This window comes from Lagopus muta, chromosome 7, assembly GCF_023343835.1.
Source record: "Lagopus muta isolate bLagMut1 chromosome 7, bLagMut1 primary, whole genome shotgun sequence".
NCBI classification, from domain to species: domain Eukaryota; kingdom Metazoa; phylum Chordata; class Aves; order Galliformes; family Phasianidae; genus Lagopus; species Lagopus muta.
In genome coordinates, this window is record NC_064439.1 from 43917965 (window position 1) to 43941918 (window position 23954).

The 23954-nt window shown below is 39.3% G+C and overlaps 1 protein-coding gene across 39 annotated transcripts in view; it reads right to left on the reverse strand.

Moving 5' to 3' along the window:
* Positions 1-23954, reverse strand: part of CLASP2 (cytoplasmic linker associated protein 2) — a 128206-nt gene that overhangs the window by 56691 nt on the left and 47561 nt on the right. For all 39 annotated transcript variants that reach the window (XM_048952032.1, XM_048952069.1, XM_048952033.1 and 36 more), the window contains 4 exons: positions 9427-9506; positions 5329-5421; positions 4373-4518; positions 2761-2896 (listed from right to left, as the gene is read on the reverse strand). In XM_048952032.1, coding sequence (XP_048807989.1) covers positions 2761-2896; positions 4373-4518; positions 5329-5421; positions 9427-9506 — 455 coding nt within the window. The remainder of the gene's footprint in view (positions 1-2760; positions 2897-4372; positions 4519-5328; positions 5422-9426; positions 9507-23954) is intronic.

The window sequence follows — 23954 nt, forward strand, 5'->3', positions numbered from 1 at the left end:
TAAAGCTTCTGTTCATTTTCACAAGATCAAGCAAAATGTGCTTCCAACAAGAGTCAACAACCACACCACAGTGTGCAGTGTTTAGCTGTGCAAAGTCATGTCTGAAGGCTCAAATGCAATTTTCTCCTCAGAAGAGTTCTAAACAGATTTTTTTGTTCATTTGTTTTTCCTGAAGGAAAACTAAAGGCACAGCAGTCTTATAATCAGAGTTACGTAGCAAAAAGAAACCTGAATCTATGGGCTCTCTTTTAAGGTTCCATCAATATGGTTAACATTAAAAACATGAAATTATTTTTAATGCAAAATATGTCCATAGAACAATAAAGGTATGACATACAATATAAACAAACATGTATGAAATCTAAATGTAAACACCTAACATTCTCATGGAAAAAGGAAATCCTTGAACTACCACCTGAAGCGTTTAAGATAAGCTACATTAAATCCAGATGCAATAATTTAACCCAGAATTAAAAGAGCCTTACTTCAGCTCATTTTATTTTAGACATAAAGCAGTACCATTTTAATTCCAAGTAATATGATTAAACAAATGCACTTTCTGTGAATTTCTTTATTCCTTTCTTGAATAAATATATCAAATGATTTGCGTAACAGCTCTGCTTACATTGCCAGAGTTTAAATCTGTAGAACCTGCTTCAAAGCTACAGTTCTGCAAAACTGTTAGCATCTCACGTATCACTCTTTTCTCCTCAGTTTATTGTTACAGGATATAAACACAGAAATCAAAAGAGCCGACAAAGAATTATCAGCTCTCACAGTGCTGCCAGCTTCAGAATTAGCAGGGAATGAGTCCAAAAACCCACGACAGCCTAGCAGCTGCAATTGTTCCTACTGTTTTTTGGTGTTTTGTTTATGTTTCCATAGTTTTAAATGGCCTGTAACTGCTACAAGAGAATAACAAGCAATACTGGGGAGAAAAAATAAAATGGTTTCATGTACGAAACTTCCATGTTCCAAATCTGTGGAGATATCAACTCCGTACTTTCCGGAGTATGTTCGACAAAGGACTCAAAGGCTCAGGCTTGCTTTTATTCAGCTAAAAAGCACAAAGATGTGAACCAGCAGTCAGTGATTTCTGCTATGAGTTTTTTAGCACACATCAGTCATAACGGCTTAGGATTCAATACTGATCACAAGGTTTTCTTCACCTCACATAATCCAAGGGGGAGAGGTCTGCAGACAGGAGGACTGCATTTCGCTCAACTCTGATATTTATTTCTTCCATTTTAACACTGAGATCTGAATTTTCTGACTGTCAACACACCCTGCATATGCAATCTATTTATTGAGGATTTCAACAGAATGGGTAGGATGTTCCTGCTTCCATGTTTCTAACCCTGTATGTTAAAGGATAGCTAAAGATAATAGAAGCTTTACAAAATCAGCTGTAGCTGATGCACAGATTCATCTTCAACTGAACCAACAAAACCAATTTAACATAATTTAGTGATTTTTTAAATTTCATATTGCTTTCCTAGTGACTGATTTGCCACTGTAAGTAAGAAGACAGAGTTATTTTCCTACATATCTGAACTCATCTAATGTGACTGTGAACAATATTCTTCTCTCAGAGAGAACTGTAATCATACTACGTAAGGATGTATTCCTTCCTCAACTCCATGCCATCAGTCATCTCAGAATGTACTGTAAAACTCTGGGAGGGAAATACTGATACATTTTAGCCCAACTGCTGATGCAAAGGTGATGCAGAAACTCTCAAGAATACCTTCTTTGAGGCATGGTCAGACAATGATAACTTCAGATTCCAAAACATAATGAGCACAGCAACAGAATGTGTGAGTGGTCAAAACACTTAAGTTCCTAAAACTTCAGAAAACTACAATTGTGACACTGTTACACCGATGACATCAAATAGAACTAAGCGACTTGCATAAATAACTAAAGAACAACACAGCATTTAACTGGAAATTAGAAACTACAGGCAACCTCCCACTCCTATACAAAACATAAATACAGCAGTACAAGTTCCAGAAGTCCAGTTAAGTATGTTGGCTCAGACACAGGTTGTTAGTAGATGCTTAAGGAGCAGACAATAAAAAAAAACAAAGCTAGCCTACAATATCCTCCTCTATGTGTTACAGCTTTAAGGAATCAAAAGCTTAGAAAGTTCTCAAACTCAAGGATTACAAATCTCTGTGGCACTCTTCTCCAATAAACTTGTGCCTTCTGAACTTATCTATACTTGTCTGAGCTCTTCAACGTTCTGTTATGAACTCCATGGAATAAGTAAGTAAATATTTATTTTGTATTCATATATGTAATACACACATGTAAAGAGATATTTTATATATTGATGTACATCAATGCCACATATCAATATATGCATGTGTTGATACTAAATGTGTTATAAATGATAATTCTCTCGCGGAAAGAATTTTATCCAGTAATCTGTTATAAGCTTGCTGACTGGTAGCTTACTCTGTCTTTTGCAAAAGGTCAGATAAGTTCTGAAATTGCCTTTTTTTTATTATTATTATGATTAACACTGTAAAAATCATGAAAACAGACTTGCTTTTTATACTGATAATATCATTACCGTGATAATGTTGTCTTACACCAACAATAAATAATACTTGTCTTCTCAGAAGAAAAATTATTTATCCAGTGTTAAACAGTCTTTAAAAAGTTACTGGATAATTCTGATATTTCCAACTTGGTCCTATCTCTATTAAGAGCAGCTATCTATTTCTAGCAAACACAGCTGAGTGGAACACCTACCCGAATAATGAATCTAATGGCTGCACACCCAGAAGTTGCCATCACTTTGGCGCTGTTGGGGACCAGATTAAAAAGAGTAGGCACGATAGCTTCAGCGCCATGATCAAACTTGTTTCCCAAAACAGTTGAAAGATGGCTATATAGGAAAAAGAAATGGAGCTGATTAGTCGAAATTAATTTCTTAGTTACGTAGAATGCACAATGAACTTTGTTGTTTTAACATTAAATAGCAGAATTTCTCATTTTCATTATTTCCAAGCATTATCTGGAAGCATAGGATTTGCAGAACTTTTTTATTACTTAGCAGACACACTAGAAGATTTAACTATGTAACTTTATTTCGTAACGAAAAACAAATACCACAATATGAAAAGCTAATATTCTCATCAAAATGCTGGCAAAACTGAGTTCACCATAGTAAGCTATCCATAAAAATGTACTCCATTTTTTCAACGTTGTAATTTCAATCCTAACAAATATGGTAACACATACAGCACAAAGTAACATCATTGTCCAGTGGTGACAACAAATGCTTCCATGCAGGCAGACTGTACATATAAAAAGAATCTGGAAGTGACAACAAATACATCACTGTTTTAGGGATCATGAAAAATTCCTAACTTTTAGGTCTGGATGAGGACATGACACAGTATGCTTATGCTACTATCGACTTCACATTAGGAAACAATAATTATGTTCTCAAACCCTGAATTTCCCTGGCAAGGACCGCTGTATGTTCCAGCAGCATACCATGGTCTGTTCTATCATAAGGCCAAAAGAGCAAGGGTGAATTGGGTGAATTCTGGGACATACACAGCCACTGCATACCAATGAGCAGATTAATGCCTTTACAAAGGGGCAAAAAGCCATAGAAAAGATGGAAATAGGAAAAACTGCCCTGCTGTAAACATAGGTCTTCCCCCTCTCCCCCCATCTTATACCCCAAAATAATGAGGGCAGAGTTCTTAATTCTATTTGTCAGGGCTCTTAAGACTGTCACGGAAATTTAAGATTATTGCCTCATCAAAATGTACAAAGTTCTATTTAAGCTTTCACTTGAGTTTTACCTTTTTAATCGCATCTCAGACAATTCAAGTCAAGTGGAAGGGATCAAAGTGCACTGCAGCTCACTTTTATAGTCACAGTAAAGCCCTACGCCAAACACTCAAGTGCTTTTAAGACTAAGCCCTGACGTTACAGCAGTACCTGCTGCAATTTGTACTAACACTAAGTACTTGGTCTAGTGATGGTACCTTCCTCTTCACATACAGTGTTTTACAAGGATTATTGACTATATTTATCACCTAAAAGAACAAATTACTTTGAAATGTTTCTTTTACATTATCCATATAGCGTCAGATCTTGACACGTTATCAGTAATAGTGTACAGCAGCCCAGCAAGACAGTCTTTCCTGCAACACTGGTAAAGCACTTTTAAGTCGAATTCACATGGTCTGGATGAGGAGTTATGAGATATGGTTTAGTGGCTTGTGGTAGCAATGGCAATGAGAGGGCGGTTGGACCAGATGATCTTGTAGGTCCTTTCCAACTCTGTGACTCTATGACACTAAAATCTAGCAATGTACACAAACAAATGTAAAACTATACTTACGCTACAGTAATACAAGCTTCTCTAACCACCTGGGATCTGAGATCCTTGGCTGACAGCTTAAACGCACCGTCCAACAACCGTAAGTGCTGGAAAAATCCATCATACTGTGCAGCTCCAGCAACAAGCAACGACCGAACTTTCTTGAGCTAAAAAATGCAAGGTGTCCAGTTTAGCACACTACTAATACATATTCTCCTTAAAAATAATAATAATAATTTTTAGAAGTATCAAATTATTGTAAAAATGTACATATGTACGTCTCCAGTTTCAAAGTTGAAGGCAGCTCTTGAGACAACTGTGCATAAAAATGTTTAAGTGTGTGAGTAGCGTGTCTGTCTCCAGCAAAGTCTGATTCCACAGAAGAGGAACATTATGTTAGTCAACAATAAGGAACCTAAAGCAAATCACATTTTCAAGTATACGGTAGTAACTTAAAAACAGTTATAAAAAATTATTACGTAAATTCTGGAGATAGAAAGTCTTAAATCTCAGTCCACAAATACACACATACACAGCTATGTTCACATACCCGTTTCTGAATACTTACTAAGATACCCAAACTAGATGAAGAATATAGCTGCCACATACACACAGACATTTTAATTCCAGAAGTAAATGTTACTGTAGCCACACAAGGGATACCAATGCTAGCAGTTTACCTGCAGAGTATGTAATTTTGAAGACATGAAGAAATAAAAAACCAACAATTATGAGGGCTTTTAGAAAAGCTTCCACTCAAACGCCAACAAAAATACACTTCAGCCCTTTAAAAAACACTTGTCCAAAGCTTATTCTGAAATTATTTGATACATGGAAGCTCGTGGTTTTAAAATGTAAAATAAAATTGCCTTGGAGTATTGTGAGTGCTACCACTAAGAAAAGCATTTTCAAATATGCAGTCACCCATATAGTGGGAAATGCAACCACCCACACTTGGAATCAGACATAAAGTTTACCGCATTGGTTCGTTGATCCCAATCATGTTTGTCATCTGAGAGGATTTCCCTGATTTTGTTCAACGTTTCTTCAAGTTCTCGACTCGAATAGATCTGGAATATTAAAAACACAGAAAAATTCCCAGTTAACATGATGAAGGAAGCTAGCTGAAGACGACTGAAAATTCCATTGTAATTCTGGAAATATTGCCCTTTCTATACAACACCAGAGGACTATGCCAGTGGTATTAAAAGCAATTTAAAGCAAATACTGAGGATAATACTAAGCAGCGAATGCTCACTAACAGAAAAAAGAATCAATACGTTCCTCAAGATTTCACCTTTCATTAGAAATTCATCTTTCTTAAGAATTTTATTACCTCATATTTTTTGGCCTTTTTTTTCAGATTACAATTCACTATGATTTTAAATAATCTGTTGTTCACTGAATATGCAAAATTTAAGGATTTTTTTGTTTTTTTCCCCAGCTTCAGAATAATATGAAGGAGATATGAAGTAAATTATGGAAAACTGCTCTGGCCAGAATTTTTTCAACAGCATATTTTAAGCTAAAGACTTCCAGTTTCTTGCACTCAAAGTAGTTTATGTAAACATACTGAACTACATTCAATTGCTCAGACACAGGCATCTGGTAGCAAGTGAGACATCTACATGGGGTGCCAGATATTCTGCAGGACTTCCAGAAGACCTGTGCCCTATAAAATGGAAGTGACCATTAGAACTTATGTAGAAACTCAACACTAGTGATTGATTCTCACTAATTGCAAGGTATTACTTTTGTATGTTCAAGAGCACAGAGTGTGTAGTGGAAATGAGGACCAGTGGTTAGGAACACCTCACTCTGCACTTTCACTCTGGTCCCTTGCACACACATCTTTAATTTTATTCTGCAGATTTACAAATCTCTCTCTTCTGTTTTCCAGTTAAGCCAAATCCACACTTTTCAGAAAATAGTTTATTTTCCTGTGCAACTTCAAACAACCAGCTTTCCAATGTCCTGACTATACTAAACTAATTGAAGTTACAGTAGCTACAGTAGACTAATTTCTACCTTTTCTCCTATGCTCTGGCAACAGAACACAGTAATGAAGGCCTGTGTATTTCATGCTGGAATACTTAGGATGTGGAAAATATCCATGCTTTACAGCGCCTGCATATCTGAATAATCTGATAAGCATGGTAGGAATCTTAGCTCCTCTTTACCACCACCCACCTTGCTACGTCTTGTTCCTAATTCAGGGCTTTAACATACAGAAAAATATGTCAATTCAGCAGCCAATGCCAACTTAACCCAAAAGCAAAATGCAAGCACAAGGGGAGCATGATCATAGCTTTTGGCAGCAGCTAACCAGGACCTCTTTGGTGTACACATTAAACTCAGTCTGAGGTTCTGGTAAAGCTGTCTCACTGAGGGGGCCCTCAAAAACAGGCCAATTTCTGTTCTCAGCTGATGAGGGATCTCAGTCCATGAGCTGTATTTAATGCCACGGGATTGTAATTGCTGGGCAATAGAGAAGGGCAGAAGCAACATGTACAATGACTTTAGTTAGCCCTACCTGCATGCCTAGGCAAAGAAGTTACAATTCTGATTACCCAGCAAAAACAGAAATGGGTCTACGCAAATTCAAATTGCTATTCAAATTGGCTTTTTAATGAACAATTTAGTAAATGGCATAACTTTAATTATAATGAAATTAAAATTTTTCCACTAAAAATCCCAAATATACTCTCCATACATAGTTCCAAAACAAAAGCTATGTTTTTTAATCTTTTTTCCCTGCCTTTGATTAATCACGCTTTATACTTTTGTGAGTTTTGAGTGCAAACAACAATTACACTTTCTTTTTTTCACAAGTCTCAATGTCAGACATTTATACAGACAAATAAATTCATCTGGAAAAAGAACGTAGCTATTGATGGCTATTATTCCTATCAACATGACAACTGAATTTTTTGCTTCCAGTTAAACAAAAGTGAAAAAAGAGTTGTAAAACTATTCAGTTTGTAAGCTAAATATGGAGGCACAGTCCTCACAGTCTATCACAGTGCTGTAAGTAAAGAACTCATTAGCAAAAAGAGCCATTGCACTGTATCTCAAAATAACCTATCTTCTCTATAAGCTGCAATTATCCATTGGATGGTAACATACATACTCAGCAGTGATGGTAAATGCCACATTGAAGACAGACACATTAAACACTCCAACACAAATTAAAGAAATAACTAATTGGACAGAAGGTATTTCCAGATAAGTATTACAAACTAGATAGGAGTAAACAATATGATCTTCCTTAAAGATCAGTGGTGAGTGTAGTCATTCGAACAGCCTACTGGAAAAGCAGAATCACCACTGAAGGTTTTTAAGAGCAAGTTAAACACACAGAGAAAATACTCTGAATTTACTTGATTAATCCAGGTGCTAATTAACTTCATTGAGAGTATTTCCATAATAAATTTCCCTCCCTTGTTTTTACTGAAATCTCTACTAAGACCCACACAAGTGTAATGAAAACAGACATGGAAACAGGTCCAGCAACACAGAAACAACATCCTCTATCCATTCTAACAGATTTTGGTGCATTGCTAATTCTTCCCAGGGTCTATCCGAAAAACTTCTCCCTTCCACAGTAATCAATGTGGTCTCAGATTGCAGGGCGTTTTCTTTTTTTTGAGAGATCAGAGATTGAGATTGGACATCAGAAAGTCATTATTCTTAAAGATAATAAGCATTTACTTTTATTTTTTGACCGGCTAGTTGGTCTTACATTCTCATACATTACAAATGAGGTTATTCTGGGTCAGTTACACATTCCTCTTTGCCTCTCCACTTCAATTAAGGGCTGTTAGTGAGAGCAAGGTGGTCCTTCTCCTCCACCATCTGCAGCTAAGCAATGACCTACCTTCTCAAGTCATCCAGCAGAGTCAGAGAAAAAAATCTCCCCCCCCCCCCCACACACACACATCCAAGTATTCCACTTCTATTCTCCCAGTGTTATTAAGCAATGTGAGTGATCAGAGAACTCTGCTCAGGACTGTAAATAGTGAAGTATCAAATTATAGGCAGCATGTTTTCAGTGTTGTGGAATATGACTGGTCAACATAACACGGCCAAATAATATGAAAAGATTGATGGTCTTGCTCTCCAAAGAATTCTTAACAGCTTGGAGAGGCAAAGAAGAAACAAAACCTTTACAGCATAAACAAACTTTTGCTGAACGAGACAGGAACCATGGAGATAACACGTTTCTTCATTAAAGCAGACAGTATTTCAGTCTGTAAAATGACATCTAACAATGAACCACATTATCATCTTCAAATAAACATATAATATAGAAATACATAATATATAAATAAATATATATAATATTTAAATAAAAATAGAACAGAAGGATATATCAAGAGAAAGGAGTTGTACAAAATCTTGCTGGTGTTTTAAAACTTTGGCTGAGTTTTTGGTTGCCTTGCACTGCTCAGCTGCTCAAATAAAACATGAGTTAGGTGACTCAGCTCATGTGTGAGTCTCTGGCTTATGGACCTGTTAAAAGAGAAGATCTTAACTTTCAAGAGCTCAGCATCCAAAAGGTTCATTAGTATTCAAATAAGTCACCATAAGGTTTCTCTTTTTTTGAAGTATTGCTACAGATGAGTGCGTGTATGACAAGCATCATTAGAATTCAAAAAGTCAGGGTCGAAACTGTAATTCCTGCTTTTAAAATTATTTGCTTATATTATTATTAGTTGCTTATCCCATGAAACTTCAAATCCTGTGTTTCCCTAAGATTATGGAAATGTTTTTCTTATTAAAAATTGAAACATGCAATTATTTTCAGTAACTCCTTGGAAAAGATTAAGCAAAGTAATAATGCATTTCAACTGAAACGATGGGATTATAATTTGTAAAACAGTCTTAAAAGGTGGGTTTTGCTAATTAACAACTGGAAAAAATAATAAGTTTTCATGGAGGACGTAAATTGCAGAGCTCATAAAGACAGAAAGGTAATGGCACCTCAGTTGAAAGACTATAAAATTATAAGAATAAGCTAAGACAGTGCTGTAAATAGCATATTCCTGAAACAAAAGTTAGCATACACAGCTTACCTGTACAGTAGGAACATCTGTAAATGCCTTAATAAAATCATCTTCATCCACAGCTCCAGCTCCTCCTTCTTTAGAGGAACCTACAAAAACATAAAATAAGGTTAAACAGAATCTAATGCACATCCAGGTTTTCAAAGTGAAAGAATTAGCTTTCAACCTGTTTTCAAACAATTAATACAGCCTCACAAAAAGCCAGAATATTCAACCTTTGTAAAACTGCAACACTGATTTCACCTTAAAGTTAAAAAACAAACAACAACAAAGAAACCTTTTCATTCTTTGAGAATTCTAAGCAGCTTCCAATGACAAAGTTAATGGTTTAATTTTATCATTTCTATTTGTGCTTAACCAGAAACGTGTTCAGTACAACATGTAAAGGTGATCAGGATTGCATCCTGATAATGCAAACACTCCCAAGCACAAAATTTCAGATTTTTCAGCTGAAATGGAGGCATCAGCTGGAGCAGAGATGTATTTTACTTACTACAGCACAAATAATCATAGAATCATAGAATGGCCTGGATTGAAAAGGAGCACAATGCTCATCCAGTTCCAACCCCCCGCTATATGCAGGATCACCAACCAGCAGACCAGGCTGCCCAGAGCCACATCCAGCCTGGCCTTGAATGCCTCCAGGGACGGGGCATCCACAGCCTCCTTGGGCAAATAACCATCATTAAATGAAGTTAAGCCTGAGAGGCCATCAAAAACACAAAACGAGGACTTTCTGACAACACAAACACTCAGTGGCTACAGTCTTCACAGATGTTTTATGGTTTACAGACCCAGACCTTCTATTTATAGTGCAGGGCTAAGCACTGCTATGACTGTACTCTTGTGTACTTCAAAGTGTGAGCATCCACTTCAAGTATGGTTCAGATTGCAGACTGAACAGACCTGAACACCCCTACGCAGATTAGGTTCTCTCCTGCTCCTTTGAAACTGCAGTTCAAGAACACTTTTAAATGATACCTACCAGAATTTGGACATGTTAGCATTTCTGTATTATACCGAAAGCAACAAGCCTGAGCTCAATAATACTGTATAAGGGAACATAATTTATCTAATGGATAACAATTTTTGATGTTAGAAAAAAGAGGGACAGACTGCTACTACTGAGGGACACAGCTTCAATTAGTTAATTTAAACAGCCCATTTTTTTCTTAATTTACTGATCCTCAAAGTGCTTTTACAGCTTTGCCTTTGTCTGTACTGCAGAAGGAAGGAAATATTGCTCATCTTCTTTCCCGATTGCTTGGTAAGTATTCTGATCAACTCCCTCAATAGAGTTACTTCTATAGAGAGCAAGAAAAAAAATTTCAGAGAATGAGATCCATTGTGATTAACTCTGCTGGCAGAATTTAACAGGCACACAATTGAAGATACCCTTCCAAAGAACCTCTCATGCATTTATAAAGCTTGCCTTTCCTCCACAAAAGCAATGCCAGAGCTTTACAAAACTCCTATTTAAGAGATGCTCCCCTCAGACCTATAGCTGACAGATCTGGCAGAGTATGCCACAGTCTGATAAGCTGTATGCCTGTTGTTCTTAGACCCAGCTATGACAGTACATTTTCTAGAAGCATACCTTTTAACTATTAATGCCTTCCACTAAACAACACATGTTATTAACTTACAGCCACATAATACATCATCTTTTTATCAAAGCCAATTTCAATTGCATTCCTGACAGTAAGGACACTGTAAGTAATTCCAAGGGCCTGTAAGCCCACTGCATTTAATATCTGCAAGTACACAGCAGATAACTAAAATCCAGAGCCTCATCAAACAGCTCTGTCTTTAAAGAGAGCTATCAGTACCACTGCTGGATCTAGACCCCTATGCAAAAAAAAGAGCAGAAATGAATCTGAAAGAGATGAACAATGCACACAGGACATTTATACACAAATTTCATCCTCTTGTTACTGATCAATTATAACTTTCACCAGTTCTTATCATTCAAGCAGCCTGGTTAGAAAGGCTCACAAAGCCACCTGCAGGCCTTGATTCCACATCAGGAAGCTGGTGAGAATGTACTGAAAATAACAGTCTTGATATGGAAGAAAATTACAGCATATTAAGCATCTTCAACTTTGGTGCTTTCATCTTAGCTTGGATGTGTGTGGGGATGGAGGCAAAGGAAATGTGCCCCTTTCTTCTTGCACTTTACTACGAGAGATGACACCTTCTTAAGTTCAATTCAAGAATTCCTACTGTTTAAAGAGGCCCTGTGAGTTGTTTTTTTTCTTTCTGGAAGAAAGTTTCTTCCCAGTCACAAGGTTTTGAGCTGCTTAGTAATGTGAAAAGCTCAATAACCAGAACAAGTTCTGAATGCAAATTAAAAAATTAAGTTTGTTGGATTTTGGTTGCTGGTTTTGTTTATTTGTTTAGTAAAAGCAGTTTTAACAACCAGGCATTAAAGTCCTCTGCAAATTTCTTCCTCTTGCTTTTAAACTATAACACTCGGAATCTTACGATGCCACTGCAATGACTTGGGATCACTGTCTTGCTTTACCATTTTCATGCTCTCTCCACAAGTACCTACAAAGCTCTCCAGGATGGGACAGTAACAGCATAACAAAGAACACATTAAGGAAGAAGAAATACAGCATTAGAATGGTAGTGGACTGATATTTTTCTGCTGAAAGAAGGAACAGCCTAATCAAAGCATGATTAACTATTTAACAAAGCATAAAAACACTATCTCAAAAATTAAAAAAACAAGTGTTCTACTAGTTTTTTTTATAGAATCACGTCTTCACTGGACCAATCCAAGTCTTTCTTTATTTTACTTCCCTGTTTTTTTTTTGTTAGGATTTCAAATATATACTGTCCGATTAAGAAACTCAAAGACATGCATCACAGGCACTGTGATGACAGGTGGGCATGATGGTGAGGTGAGGCTTGAGCATCTTTAAGAGAACCCAAAACAGTTCTCTTGGATTTTGTTTGCTGACTAGAAGGACAAACACTGGCTCATCTCAGAAATGCCTCTTTGGGAGAGCTTCAGTCAAATCAAGAAAAGAAAAATTAAAACTGAATCAAAAACCTGAATCAGAAACGCCTTCAGTTTCTGAGCCAGAGAAGGTAGTTGATATCTCAGGCTCCCCTTCTCCTCATCCCCCACAACAAGATGAACAAGGAACTGTTGGGGATGCTGCTGCAGCATGGATGAAGGAAAAAAACGATTCACTAGTTTTTCAGATGAAGAACAAACCAGATGTTTCCCTCACACTTCTTCAGAGGAGAGCAAAGCCAGCATCTCCTCAGCCCTCAGCTTTCCACAGAAATTCTGCAACTGGTTGAAAGTGACCGATTTAGGATGAGTTGGTGGGGTCATGGTGGAAACTGCTGTCATCAATGAAGAAACATTTAAGCTCCAAGTACTGACAAGGAAAGGACCTGTGAGAGTTTTTCAGACTGAAGACATGAAAAGCTTTGTTTACCAACTAAATCTGTATGGATTGACAAGAACACACCAGGACTGCAAAAAGACATCCCTCTGTTCCTGAGTTTCCAGCTTCTCCCAGAAGAAGAAGCATTTGCTGCTCACAGAAAGGTACGTCAGTTTCTCCACACAACTAACTCTTCTCCTTTGCATTTTTCACTCACTCTTCTACTCCCACCCATGCTTCATGAGAGATGATCCACAACTGCCTGAATGCTGCCAGCAAGGGGCTGCTCTGAGGAGAGGAGAGGTGGCTACCCCCACCCTGCAGGACATGAATGAGAGCCACCTGAGGAGCAGACCAGGTGCCCAGCCAGTGCAGGGAGCAGCCGCTGGGTGAAACAGGAGCCTGCTGGCAGCACCAAAGGAAGAAGGCACAGAGACAGCAGCACTCATAGGGCCCCACCATTTGAGCACCCTAAGAAAGCCACCACCCAAACCAGTGCTGCTCCAGCCCTGCCAGACGTGCTGCAGCAGCACAGAGGGAAACATGCCAGCCTCTGGCCCCCTCCCTGCTGCCACTGAGCAGCAGCCAGCCTTACACCCGGCCCAGCACAGCAGGAGCTTCCCCAGCACCCACAGGCAGCAGAGCGGCAGCTCCTCGGGCCCTCCTCACCTCATCCCTCGCAGCAGCCATGCAGGGGCAGCCCCGTCCTGCCCCAATGGCACCTGCAGCTCTCACCGGGCACAGGCAGGGGACGGCCGGCACCCCAGGTGGGACCCACTGCAGGCAGCGGGGATGGCAGCACCAGTTATAGGTTCATGAGTTGACTGCAAGAATCAAGCTCTAGATTTGTAGCTCAGGAGTAACACAGTCTCCAAAGGAATTTTCATTCTGCTTTTAGTTGCTTTTTTAAAAATAATTACCCACAGAACACAGCTGTGTGTTGATACATTGCACTGGTAAGCTTTAAAAAGCACACTGCTACACAAACTCACTCTATCCCTCTGAATTCTCTAACAGCACACAGGAACAGGATCTTACTCTTGGAGTAAGGTTATTTGGATTTTTTTTTCCTCTGAAATAAACAAAACTGAAACACCAAAAATCCCCAAGGCCATTCAATAACTTCACCACAAACTGAATCTCAACACTCCTTATTAAAAATATATATATATATATATATATATATTAAAAAATCCATCTGTTACCCTATTGATTTTGTAAAATTCTACTGAGTTGTTAATTAGGAACTGACAGCCGCTTCGCTCAGCATGGCAAAGCGCACAGGACAAGCTCACAAATTACTCAGCTTTTCATACAATACGTTGGTTGGAATTGCCACTGGTTCCTCCTACTGACCCTATCACTGTATCACAGAAAATCAGACCAGGAGAGGGTGGGCAAGGAATACGCTGGCTGAGAGGAATGCTTACAGTGAGAGAAGTTCCCTGGTCTGCCTCACTGTGGGGCCACACAAACACTGTGCTAACATGGAAGAAAAAAAAGAAGTTTAACAGTGTTGACACAAAATAACACAACATACAAAATAAATGACCAAAATTAGAAGATACTTCCTTTAGATTACAGCAGCCAGTTTTTGCTATCCCCAACTGATAGAATCCCTTTAAATGATATAAAATCTGACTGCCTGTGAGGAGGACAGAACTTGCAATGTGCCAAGACAATCCTCAATAAGTTTCCACAGTCCCTGAGTGTTCTGCTGTTTGTTAGTCTCTCAAATGGTGAGATTTCCTGAATCTTCTGTAGCTCCTGAGCAGTGTTTTACAAATGTATTTATTTCTCCTTCAGTCAGCTTTTATTACTACTCACATTTGAAATGGTACCTTTTGCAGGAAGAAGTTATCTGTGTTTGATGATCTGAATTGTGACTTCTCAGCTGGCAAAGGTGATTTTTAAGAAAATGATTCTGGTGAAGCCCTTAACATAGGCTACATTTCAGTGGCTCAATAAGGAAGGACTCCATCTTTCCAGACGCCATGCAATTACTGCTACAATTAAAACAACAGTGCAGAATAACATCTTTTCTTATGCAGTTTTCAAACCTCTGCTTCTCAAAAACATAGGAGAAATGTCTGCAAGTTGACTAACTCTGACTAACTAATCCCTTCATGTTTTAAATTACTAGGTGATGTAAAGCATCTCGACAGACTGCACAATCTATTTCAACTTCTGTTTTCAATAGAATGCACACCCTGACTCATTAACAGCACACAGGGAACACTGGTGGTCTTACCTCAGTTCAGTAAGCTCTTATTTCCACGTTTGGACTTTAATCAAAAAACTGTCATCAATAGACAAAGAAACAGCTACTCTCCAGTCTCAAGTACCTGGTTAAAGATCAAAGTATTTTTCCATGGGCTCATAAAGAGTCACTTTGTATTATAGGTATTTTCAAGTTGCCAGCTCAAAAACTATAAAACTATTAGAGCAACAGAGATACAGCACTTGTTCTAACAAAAAGCACTCCAATCGAAGTTAGACCAGGTGCAGTTTTGCAAACAAGGGCTGATACACTTGAAGACAGTTACACCAGTCAACAGCTTCCAGCAATATTTAGAGTAACTGTTAAAAGATTTTGTTACTGTAATAAGATGTCCCAAGTTTCACTCACAAAACAAACCCTACCTTTGGGAACACAAACGTTCCAGGCTCTGCACACAAATTAAGGAACAGGTCACACTGCTAACTACCTCAGCTCTGCCAATAAAACTCAGAATATCCAAAAATAAACTTGCAGTGATCTTACTTTTGATGATGAATCAATCAGCTAAATTCCAGCTGCTTCATGTATGTTTTCTGAGATAAAAACCAACTGCATCTGGAAAGAAACAAATAACTCCCCATCCTCAAAAAACCTGATACTATGGAACTTGTCTGTACTTTCAGAGCTTTTAGGAGCACAAACCCTGCCTACCTGACAGACCTCATGCATAAAACACAGGGCTCCATGAAATGGGCTCTGATAATTAATGCTGGAAAAATATTGGGAGATTACCATACAGGGATGCTCAGCATGTCTGTTTGATGGCAGTTATTTTTGCACAGAGGGGAAAAAGAAGGAGGGAGAAGAACAGCAGAAGAAACATGTATCAGCCCCTTAGGTCAGTTAAATTACACTAAAATCGTGGCCTGAAGTGCCTTTGACAGGCACCGAGCAGACAACCAGGATCAGTAAAACTCTTCAGCTGTCCCAACACAACTAGATTTTTTGGTAATCTATTTCAGAAACAAAAATACATTTTTTAATCATCAGGTACAATGCTAACACTAAATAAACAACTTTCAATGGAAACCTGACTTAGGATACCTTCCCACTGTTTTAAATCAGCTCAGAAGACAGCACAGTGACTTTGCAGAATAAAAAAGCCCCCGTGAGAAAGTCTGGTTGAAGGAAACTGACAGGTGAATTCTGGCCAATTCAGCCCCAGTGACTGACAACAGAGACAACCTGTCCACCTCAACTCCTCTGATGCCAAAAGTCCTTGATCCTGAGGCACCCAGAAACAGCCATTCAAGCTGTAACAGCTGCATAAACTGAACAAAATAGCAAAATACTTTCAAATATATTCAAGTAATTGTTATTTCTTACTTTCTGTTGCTGTTTTTTTCTTCCTCCATTAAAAACTTGATAGTCAAGGTAAAAGACTTGACCTGTGGTGTGCTTGCTTCATCACAACATTGCTCCCGCATGCCAAGCCACTGAGCATGAACAGAAGTTTCCATGCAGTAATGGAGTGCATTCTCTCTCTCTCAGGACTGCAATGCTAAGCAGAACTTTCCATGCAATTACTCATTCCAATAAAGAATAGGGGTAGGAGGGATGAGAAGAAACCAGGAGTGAGCTACGCTTACAGCAAAGCGGGTGACAGGAAGTGCATAATCACTAGATGCTCCCATCTCAGTTGCTGAGATGTGACACATGATCCAAGAGCAAGCACAGAGTGAAGTGCACACATGTTCCTTGTCCCAGGACTCAGGCAGTAGGAAGACGCAGGAGCTAATTCTCACTTCAACTGAAGTTGGAATTGAAGAAACTGAAGATTTAGCATTCTTTGTCTAAATTTTTCAGCTGTTCTTGAGTGTGAAGATTCCTTTGGAATTGTGTATTGAGCATATGAACTAAAAAAAACAATATATCCTCTGAGAGACTTAGCAGTATTTGAAGCTTTGTTCCAATACTGAATGCACACTTTCAACAGCTCTAGCCTCAATACCCAATTTTCAATGCAGCACAGTTTCACAATTATAAAAGATTAATATTACTAGCTATTTTCACAGGTATGCTATGCAGATCAACTAACAAGCACCTGTGAAGCAGGCAGACATGCTGACAACACAAGAAAGAAAGTAATCATGTCAGCTCAAGGTTTGGACAGCATAAGTTAGATAAGGCCATGTACTGCATGGGGGGAAAAAGCAGCTCCTCGAGCAACAGGAATACAGATCCCTGACTTCCTCTGGGCTCATCTCACAGTTGATTAATGTTTGTTTCTGCTGAATTATCAGCTCACACAGACATCTTTCAAAGCAAGCACAATGCTTATGCTCACACTGTTATCTTTCAATTTCTCATGCATTTTTTTCTCTAACAGCTGATTCTCACAAATACTTAAAAGACCATTTGTGACCCTGCCTTGCTTGCCAAGCTTCAACAGGTGGGCTTAAAATGTTATGCTAATGTTATGCAAATTTCACTTATTTTCAGCATTAGTCTAGTCCTCTAATAACCTAGAATTTACATTTTACTTTAATTTGTTCCTAGTCTTACACCTCAATAGTGTAAAATCCTGCCAATTATTCTACATTACAGGCATTATTATTGAGAACAACCAGGAGCACAAACAACTCATTTGTATCACCTAGAATTTGTTTTACAAAACAGGCTGGGTTGTGGTATTGTAATTATGTGGAGGTTTTGCTGGGATGTCATGTGTTCAGAAAGAAAGGAATTTTCATCACTGTTTCTGCTTCTCTTCAGCAGCACTTTCTTTACTGACACAATCTAAACTGATACTCTATTAAGAACAAGTAGAACTAACATTGTTGCTGCAAACTGAAATAAGTTTTAAGGATATGACAATGAATTGTTATCTTTTCATTGCAGAAGTTCACTAGTGCAAGACAGAAGGTCAACTCGTTTGATTTTAACAGATGGATGCTTTACATTTTTAAGAACATCTTATTTATTTGGTGCAAGCAATACTTGTGACTTTGCTAAAATTGCACTATTCACATTCCCACATTATAATAATAATTAGCACTTTATGTTTCTACTTCATTTTAAAGTTATTTTCAATCCTATTTATTTTATTTTCAGTTGTTAGAGTGGCACTGATTTTATTCCTCTTCCTTTTATTTTTAGTCTATTTTATTTTGTTTCATTACTCCACTTTTCTACTCTATTTTAAAGTACATACAATTGTCCTAAGAAACGAAACTTCAGACACTTTATTCTCCTTCCAGCCCTACAAAGTGGAATCATACTTTCTACTTTGCAAAGCAGCTTCTCTTCAACAGCAGCAATGTGGGATTGCTCTGCATGTCTGTTTTCACTTACTGTGTAACACAGCCACAGTCCCTAAGGACTCAAAGTGACAGGGTCAGCTGACTCCAGTCGGCCCTCCTCCTCTCTCATTCCTCTCTTTCCTTCTAGATTCAGCCACATGAAAACAAAGAAACTGCCTTCCCCCTTCTCAGTGCTTTAAAAATCAGTATTCCACGTTAGCAAAATAAACAAGGGTTGGCTCTTCGTCCCTATTCTCACCACTGTCTGGTACTACCATGATGGCTAGTAGGATGCTTGGGACTATATCATACAGAACAGATGTTAAAGGAAGGTTACAAAACGTTATAAGCTCTCACTTACAGACTACTTAATTAGTGCTCACTGTCACCCTCTTATTTTATCCTCCATCTTATTTTATTAGGGAGACTAATAAACAGTAGTTATAAATGTACAGAGAGAGAGACACACACATGCTCTATGAATGTATATATGTGTATTTATGTGCATGTGAATTAAGAGTATATGCAGTTAATTTTGGTCTCTGGGGCTGGTTTGCTAATTCACCTGATAAGCTGCAAACAAAAGAATATAACAGGCAAGAAAAGGAACCCCCATGGATTTATTATGGCTAAGGAGAACAGTATGATATGATATGATACTGACCGTATGAAACGAAACCCTCTCCTGAAGTCCTACACAGGAGATCAAACAGCAACAAAACAACTGGAGGAAAAGATGGAAGGCTGGAATTCCTCCCACTTCCCTGAATTCTGGGTTAGGTTGATGCAGCTGAAGACTGCATCGTTGCAAACCAGCAATTTCACGGGCAAGGCTGTGTAGGGAAGGAAAGTAATGTACTTCCATTGTGGGGACAACAAGTATTCTGTAACAATTTCTGGTTCAGTGTCAATTCCCACCTATTGATTCTAAAAGGTGGTCAGAAAGACAGGTCTGATGGCAGAAAAAAAACCCTCCCAGCTCTCAGCAACCTGTAAGCCAAGAAGGTAACTGTCACAGAGTGTCAGTGATGCTCTGAATGTCAAGATCTTGGTTTTGTGGCTCACAAAGGGTCGAGATACAACTATGAAGAAAAACCTAGTTAGTTTTACGTGACAAATAAAGCACTTGGGAAGTCATTCATGAAAACTAAACAAGTAATAGAGGAAGGATTATCGCAATGCTTTAATAGAACTAGTACTCCAGGGCTTGTTTTCTGTAGAACTCAAAAGTATAAAATAATTTGAGTATGATTAATGTGAAGCCTTTCTTGTGTGTCAAGTAAACACAGCACTGTCTTCATCAGTTGGAAGATAATCAATACAGCAAGAAAGGCATTTATCCTGCTACACTCAAGTCCATTCACTAACAATTTGTATTTACAGTTCCACAATTATTGAAGTCCTTTTAACAAATACACTTCTTAACTACACAACATAGCTTTAATGAGGCTAACTTAACCTGGCTAAGGTTTCAGAAGGCAAGCATCCATTTTTCTGTACATCTGCTTTAGGCAGAGACTTTTCACCTATACTGCCTCATACTAACATAACAACTTAAAGTACTGAAATCTTTCTCTGCTAAAAAATAGATTCCAAAGGAGTAAATCAGTACCACTGCAACACTTTTCATAGGGTTGCACTGCTATTATTGAGAAGGAGGAAAAAAGAGCATTACAATGCTAATAAAACTCACTACAGACAGAGATATACAACCTGAACTTAAATTTACTGAAGGTGTGAGTAACTTCCTACAGGGAAGAATGTGCTCCTTTAGTTAAGAAGAATGTGTACCACACTATTATAGTTGCTATAATCTTCCTCTTCTTTTTTTTTCTTTTCTTTTTTTTTTTTGAGAAAACTGCTCACCTGGTTTTCCTGTTTTCCAGTTAATGGATTCCTACCTAGAAGAAAGTCTTCTTAATGACTTTTGAGCCACCAAACATTTGGAGGTTGTTAAGAATTAAGATCACCCTAAAACTGAGGGTTATGTCAAGTAGTACCAACGTCAAACCTCACACTGCCACACCAGCAGATTCCACTGAGAATCAGAACCTTACAACAGTTTAAGAAAAAGCAGCATAATAAATCCTTTTATTGCAATGTTGAAAAAAAAAAAAAAACCCAAGCTTTTTGGATGTGCACAGATTTTTTAACAAAGGTTAAAAAAAAAAAAAAGCAAAAAAGCAAAACATTATGTCCTTTGGATTGCACTTGGCATCACAGAATGGCCAGGGTTGGAAGGGACTTCAAGGGTCATGAGGCTCCAACCTCCTGCCACAGAGGCAGGGCTGCCAACCTCTATATCTAATACTAGACCAGGCTGCCCAGAGCCCCCATCCAACCTGGCCTTGAACACCTCCAGGGATGGGGCACCCACAGCCTCATCATCAACATGCTTACTCCAAAATCTATTCTAAAACAGCACTCAGAATAGCTCTTATTTTAAACTAATAAGATCACCTTTGCTGGTTTGCTGTTGGATAATTCATCCTAAACTAAGCTTGTTTCCAAGAGTCTAACAATATTATTAGTGCAAAACAGTAAGCAACATCTATTAGTGCTACTAGGCCAATATAACACATAAAAGAAAGCCAACAAACCCCAGACAGAAATACTTGATGCATGATCTTCTCACTGGAGATACTCTAAAAATTATGAAGTTCAAGTTATTGCCTTAAATTACAACAGTAAGAATAATGTTCCAGCCCTACAGAGGTTCTCTTAAGCATACAACTGGAAGTTATTACAAACTTTCACCCTGACATGGTTTAATCTGCAAGCTTTTCTTCCCAGTGTCACTCTAGTCTAATGAAGTGCCAGCATTCCTACACTTCACTGATTTTAGAGACTACTGACCTCAACTGACAATATGGGGAAAGAGGCCAGCCTTCTTGTTGAGGTATGGATGGAGCTTCCCTACTAACATCCACACTACATAAAACTTCTGAATAGTAGAAATCGTGGTAGAAGGAGTTCACATCGGCAGGAGAACCAATCAAAGCCCTCCAAGAGATCTTGAAGAGCACAAGGATATAAAATATAGCTCATCTGGCTAACACTCAACTTAGGTTGTCTTCTGCTAGAAATTATGGTGTCTATTTCAACCCAGAAGTGTCTTGCCAAGCTGCCAAGAGCCCATGAATATCCATTTCTTGAAGTACATAACACACACTGCATGCATTCTCAAGAAGGTGGCCTTGGAACAAATGGGTATTAGAGAGGCTGTGCCACTCCAGTGAACAGCTGAAAACAAGTGTGCCAGAAGTAGATCAGCTGTGCACGATACTGTATTTGTTGGCAAATCACTATCTTAGGGAAGTGCATCAATCACGGAATAAACACCATGCCAGATGAAGCTCTACCTCATTAAGTTGAAGATCCAACACTTCTTATTCTTCAGAAGAAAGGAAGTGTCTGAGCACCTCCCAGCAATAAAGTGTGACCAGAAACAGATCACTGCTAATTTTGCCCACTTCTGATACTTTCTTAGCAGCCTATTTTTCTTGCAGACTTAATCACACCTGCCTCCAAAGGCAATGACAAGCTATGTCACCCCTACTGTAGATATGGCCAAACTATTGTCCACCAGGACTCCTACACGTCCCTCTCTGCAGAGCTACTCTCTGGCAGAGTCACCATCCTGGCAGTGTTCAAGAGGCACCTGGATGAAGAGCTATGAGATAAGGTTTAGTAGCTTGTGGTAGCAATGGTGATGGGAGGATTGTTGGATTAGATATCTTCAAGGTCCTTTCCAACCTTGTGATTCCATGATTCTCTAGTTGGTCATCATTCAACCCATACTGGTGCACGCAGTCATTCCTCCCTAGGTGCAAGACTGAAGTCAATCTTGTTAAACCTAACCTGGTTTCTCATTACCCAACTCTCCAGCCTGTCTCACTGAATAGCAGTATAGCCATTCTTCCCAGCTTCATATCACCAGCAAACTTGCTGAAGGTGGACACTATCTCTTCATCAGGGTCACTAATGAAGATGTTAACCAAGACTGGATGCAGCACCAATCCCTGAGAAACACCACCAGATGCAGGCCTTCAGCTGGATTCTGTGCCGCCGATCACAACCTTAATCTACCCCATCACCAAGTCCAACTCCTGGCTCCACACAGGACCATCCAAAACACAAACCTTATGCCTGAGAGCACTGTCCAAACACTTCCTGAAATCCAGCACCTTGGGGCAGTGACCACCATCCTGTGAAACTTCTTTCAGTGTCAATTCACCCCCTGGTGAAGAACTTTCTCCTAAACCTCAGCCTGATGCAGCTCGATGCCATTCCCTCAGGCCCTGTTGCTGTCACCAGAGAGCAGAGGTGAGCTCTGTGAGGCTCCTGTGAGAATAGAATCACTCAGCTCTTCTGCTCTCGGCTGAACAAATCAAGGGACCATAACTGTTCCTCATATGTCATCCCCTCCAGACCTTTCATGATCTCCACAGCCCTCCTTCGGATGCTCTCAAGCACTTTCATTTAGTTTTCATTTTCATTTCATTTTGCAATTTAGTGGTGTCCTCAGACTTAGCATACAGTGGAGACCTGCATCCAGATACATCTCCTGACAAGGAAAGGCTAGGTCTGATGAAGCACCTGATCCTGCAGAATGGGGGTGACTTAAAAGACTTAAAGAATGTCACTGCTTTTGTTAGCTTGCTTCCAAAATTTTTTAAAAAAGGAGAAAAAAAAGAATAGGAAACAAAAACGGTTTGTACATCTCCTGTTCACACCATTGGTTGCAAACTGGCAGGGCAAACACTGGCTTGTTGCAGAAATGCCTCTATGTGAGAACTTCAGTCAAATCAAGAAAAGAAAAATTAAAATAGAGCCAGTTGAATCAGAAACGCCTTCAGTTTCCAAGCCAGAGAAGGTAGTTGAGATCTCAGGCTCCCCTTCTCCTCATCCCCCACAACAAGATGAACAAGGAACAACTGGGGATGCTGCTGCAGCATGGATGAAGGAAAAAAACGATTCACTAGTTCTTCAGATGAACAACAAACCAGATGTTTCCCTCACACTTCTTTAGAGGAGAGCAAAGCCAGCATCTCCTCAGCCCTCAGCTTTCCACAGAAATTCTGCAACTGGGTGAAAGTGAGCGATTTAGGATGAGTTGGTGGGGTCATGGTGGAAACTTGTCATCAATGAAGAAACATTTAAGCTCCAAGTACTGACAAGGAAATGACCTGTGAGAGTTTTTCAGACTGAATACATGGTAAGACTCTCCATGGGGCCCCCATGACTGAAGATCCCTAAAAAAGCTAAACCAGTGCTGTTCCTGCCTCGCCAGACCTGCTGCAGCAGCACACAGGGAAACGTACCAGCCTCTGGCCCCCTCCCTGCTGCCACCAAGTCGCAGCCTCTGCTGCTCACTTCTGCTCCTCCCTGTGACACGGGACACAGGTTTACAACCATCCCAGCACAGCAGGAGCTTCCCCAGCACCCACAGGCAGCAGCTCCTCAGGCCCTCCTCACCTCATCCCTCGCAGCAGCCGTGCAGGGGCAGCCCCGTCCTGCCCCAATGGCACCTGCAGCTCTCACCAGGCACAGGCAGGGGATGGGCTGGCACCCCAGGTGGGACCCACTGCAGGCAGCGGGGATGGCAGC